The sequence below is a fragment of the Neophocaena asiaeorientalis genome, unplaced genomic scaffold (assembly GCF_003031525.2).
Source record: "Neophocaena asiaeorientalis asiaeorientalis breed wild unplaced genomic scaffold, Neophocaena_asiaeorientalis_V1.1 scaffold171, whole genome shotgun sequence".
In the NCBI taxonomy this organism is placed as follows: domain Eukaryota; kingdom Metazoa; phylum Chordata; class Mammalia; order Artiodactyla; family Phocoenidae; genus Neophocaena; species Neophocaena asiaeorientalis.
Genome location: NW_020174013.1, coordinates 979,031 through 983,232, shown reverse-complemented (window position 1 = coordinate 983,232; position 4,202 = coordinate 979,031). Strand labels below are relative to the sequence as shown.

Genomic DNA, 4,202 nt, shown 5'->3' with positions numbered 1-4,202 from the left:
CGATGGCGGCGGACGGGGACTGGCAGGATTTCTATGAGTTCCAGGAGCCGGCCCTGAGCCTCCAGGACCAGGAGAACTGTAACGCGAGCCCCGAGGCCGAAGCAGGGCCGGGCGGGGGAGGCGACGGTTTCCCAGCGCTGGCCTGCAGCCTGGAGGAAAAGCTGAGCCTGTGTTTCCGTCCCTCCGGTCCGGGTGCCGAGCCCCCCAGGGCGGCCGTGCGGCCCATCACCGAGTGCAGCCTCCTGCAGGGGGACGAGTGAGTGCGGGTCGCGGGCGGGAGCCTCCTCTGCCCCTCGTCCAGCCCCTCGCCCTGCCCGCCGGCTCTCAGTCAGCAGCCGCGGCGGGACTCTGGCCGCAGGCTCCTCCCCGCACCCTCCTTCCGCCTCCATCAACTCCGGGGTCCCGCCCCTCCGTGTTCTCCTATATCCTTCCTTGGGGCTTTAGGCCTTTGCGCCCCTGGCGATTTAAATCCCCTGCTCCCCTGGCCCCCAGCGAGCCCTTAAACGTCCTCCTCCTTCCTAGAAACCAATCCCTGTTTAGTTTGGAGCGGAGTCTTGTACAGAGCCCCGTAGTTAGAGATAGTATCTCCTCGGGGACATGTGTAGACATTCATTCATTCAACCAGCATTTTTTAAGCGCCTGCTACGTGCCAGAGGCTGCTTCTCATTGGGAATACCAAGATGACTGGACATTACCCCTCTCAAGCAGAGGGCAATCTAGGGTGGGAGCTAGATTTGTAAACAAACATTTGTATGAGTGTGACAAACGCTCTAATGGATATATGTACAAAATATAGAGGGAGAGGGGGAGAGTCAGGAAGGACTTCATAGGGAAAGAAGTGTGAAAACGACCCTGATGGTTGAGTGGGAGTTTGCCTGGCAGGTGAAAAAAGTCTAGCATTCTAGCTCAGGGATATAGCACATGCAAAGGTACCGACGTTGCAGCAGCGTTTTTGCCACGGGAATTTATTGGCTCCATCTGAGAGCCCAGGTTGAGTGTGAGTTCCCACAGAGGCAAAAGCTCTGGTTATTAATAGCAAGGATCTCCTAGTCTGGTAGGGAGACCAGTGCATAAACAGGTAATTATTACAGAATCATCTAAGTGCAATGATAGGAAATTCGCAGGGCTTTATGAGAGCTAGGGGAATGGAGGGACAGAGGTTATTTAACTGCCCAGAAACCCAGTTATAATTTGGTTAGATAAGGGCTGTAATTATGTACCATAGTTTTACTCCAGAAGATACAGAAAGGAATGATGAGAGTGAGGGAATTTGACAATATTGTAATGTAGGGGGAGAGGAGCCCTGGAGAGGCTGAGGGTGAAATTCTGGAGTAAACACTGAGGTTGTGGGTAGGGGTGAGTTTTCAGAGCATTGAAGGGATGGAGAGGTCAGGGAAGAATTCTTGAGAGAAGGATTCATGGGCATAGAAAGGGGCTTGTCAGTTTCCTCTGTGAATCAGAAGATTTATTAGGAAGAGGGGGTTGGGAATGGGGGCCTGTAAACATAGCAGTGGTTCAGGCCCAGTTATGCTTGGAGACCATATCTTTTCATTGCTGCCTCTGTACAGTGTTCTGCCCAGGCATAAAAGGAAACGTTTTTGATTGGATATTATACACACAGATATGCATGCAATCAGTGGCAAAAGGTGACATTTTAAACAGTCTATTCCCAAAGAGAAGGTAGTGTTATACATAGATTCATATACTTGGAATCACTAGACTCAGGACATTCTCTGGATTTTAAAATTATATTTATTATATATTTGGGTTTATCAAGAATAACTTCTCAAAACATATTAGTGGTTTGTACACAGATAAGATTCCTTATTTTTGCATCACCTGTACTGTCTGAAAAGTAGTGTATTTTAGCCTTTGCTTAAATCTTCAGTTGATATAAAACTTAAAAGTTTTGTCACTCTTGATAATGGTTTAGTAGATAGTAGATGTTATGTTGGTGGTACAGCATGTCCCTTGATTTGGGAATGCATAAGAAATCTCTGTCTCTCTTTTCTGAGCTGGGGTTGCTCACCACTCTCATTGTCCCTATTCTATTGCATAAATCTGCTCTCCATTGCTTGATAGAGTCCATTCCTGTTTCTTTGACTAGAGACAGCTGAGAATTCTTTCACCCAGATAGTGCCTTGCCTTAGGGCACTTTATTTCGCTTCTGAGTCCCGGTTTTAGTTTTGGTTAAATACAGATTGTGCTTATCTGCTAAAGTTTTACTTTAGAAGGGTCTGGTGTGGGATTCAATGTCAGCAGCACTTTGACCTTTGGAGAAGAGCTGCCCTGCTAGTTGTTTATGACTGGCTGTAATACTTTATGATAAGGACGAAGGCAGTTCATGTCTTGACTGGAGAATTCTACAGATCTTTCAGTTAACTCGGCCCTATGTCCTTCCAGCCACAAATGTTCTGGCCCTGGTGAAGATAGAGGACTGTGAATTGTGCTTCATTTTCTTGGTAGATCAAATTCACCCACAGTCAGTTCTATATGAAATCTTCCACTCCACTTGTCCTTTTATTATAGCCTCATTTAAGAAGGAGCAAACAAGCAGACAAAACAAACCTCAAAAACTCTGGACTGTTTTCACCTACTAGAATATGCTAGTAGTTCCTACCCAGGGTTAGATACATGGTCAGTTATTCAGTACCCAGGAAGATGTGGGCCAGAAACCCAGCAAGTTTAGCATCCAGAAGTGTTGTTTCCAATTTGAGCATACTGGCATTAGAGGAGATGATTCCTGCAGAGAGGAGGATAGGAATGAACCATGCATATGGGAGATTTTCTGGGTAAATGAGCCAGTTTTCTAGAGCTTTTTGGGTTCACATTTTCATTGCGGCTAATGTGCATTCCAAAGCCAAACATCATCTTGGGATTTTGGGCAGTTGTGGTCACATTGCTTCTTCTCTTTAGCACCAAATCCCAATTCATTAAATCAGTATGTTGTTTCTCTATTTTAAAGCTTGCATTCTTATTTTTATGTCCCTGGTGGTCTTGTTTTTGTATCCTAGTATCTTACATGCTTGGAAAAGAGACCCATCCAATTTTTTAGTGGCCTAGTCACAATTGGATACCTGTTATAAATGTTAGGGTGGTTTTTTTTGTTGTTGTTGTTTTCTTTATGACTTCTATGTGAGTATCTCTGGCCATTAAGTAGCTTATATGTGTAGTGTTTAACTTTACTTACCCTAATTAAATTTCATCTCATTTATATTTCTGAACTCATGTTTTTCATATAATGTCATTTAACAAAAATGCTGGTTAATATTTTGGGGCTGAAATGAATTTTGGTCATGAAATTGGAGTCTGCAGTCCTTTTTCCTTTGTGGTTTGGGACTTTTCTCAATACAACTCATTTGAATTAATGCTTAGAGTAATAGAGCTGGAAGGAATGTCTGCTATTCTTGTCCAAGCTTCTCGTTTTAAAAAGTCCAGCTAATACCTACAGAGGTTAAGGGACACAGTCAAAGACACATTGAGGATGAATGTAGACAAGTGTGTTTTCTGAATTTAGTCAAGTACCCTTTTCATTTTACCCTGTTGCCTCCCCAAAATGCTGTTTGATAATAAGGAAGGGTAACTGCACTGGGTATAATCTGCATTTTATTGTGAACTCCCTTTCTTTCCCTTTTCATCTTATCTTAGTCTTAGCCTATTATAAATTAGATATTAAACCCTAGTCTCACATTGAGACTGAATTCTTTCTCCAGAAAATTCTTTCTCTTTGGTTAGAGAGAGATTATTCATTCTATGAAATAGTCTATATGTTCGGAAGTTACAAGAGAAAAATAAGTATAAAGCACAGTGTATTTACTACCTCTTTTGGCTTGAGAAACATTATTTAACCTTCCTGTGCTTTAGTTTCTGTCTGTCAAATGGGGATAATAACTGTTCTTCATAATACTGTTTTTGAGGATTAAATGAGTTAACGTATGCAAATTGCTTAGAATATATGTAAATTGCTTACTTAGAGCCTGGCACACGATACAGTGGAAATGTCAGCTCTCTACTTTGTGAGAGTTTTCTGGAAATGTCAGCGCTCGACTTTGTGAGAGTTTTCTGGAAATGTCAGCTCTCAACTTTGTGAGAGTTTTCTATGTCCTGTCACCTTCCCTCAGGACTTCTTGTCAGGCCCAATGACAGGATTTTTCTTTTGTCTTATTCTGGAGCCTCTACTTTTTTTTTTTTTTTTTTTTTTT

At 43.0% G+C, this 4,202-nt stretch overlaps 1 protein-coding gene across 2 annotated transcripts in view; it reads left to right on the top strand.

The window, feature by feature from the left end:
• FEZ2 (fasciculation and elongation protein zeta 2) overlaps positions 1–4,202 on the top strand; it is a 42,537-nt gene continuing 38,335 nt past the window's right edge. For both annotated transcript variants that reach the window (XM_024753624.1, XM_024753623.1), the window contains exon 1: positions 1–256. In XM_024753624.1, coding sequence (XP_024609392.1) covers positions 3–256 — 254 coding nt within the window. In that variant the 5' untranslated portion in view covers positions 1–2. The remainder of the gene's footprint in view (positions 257–4,202) is intronic.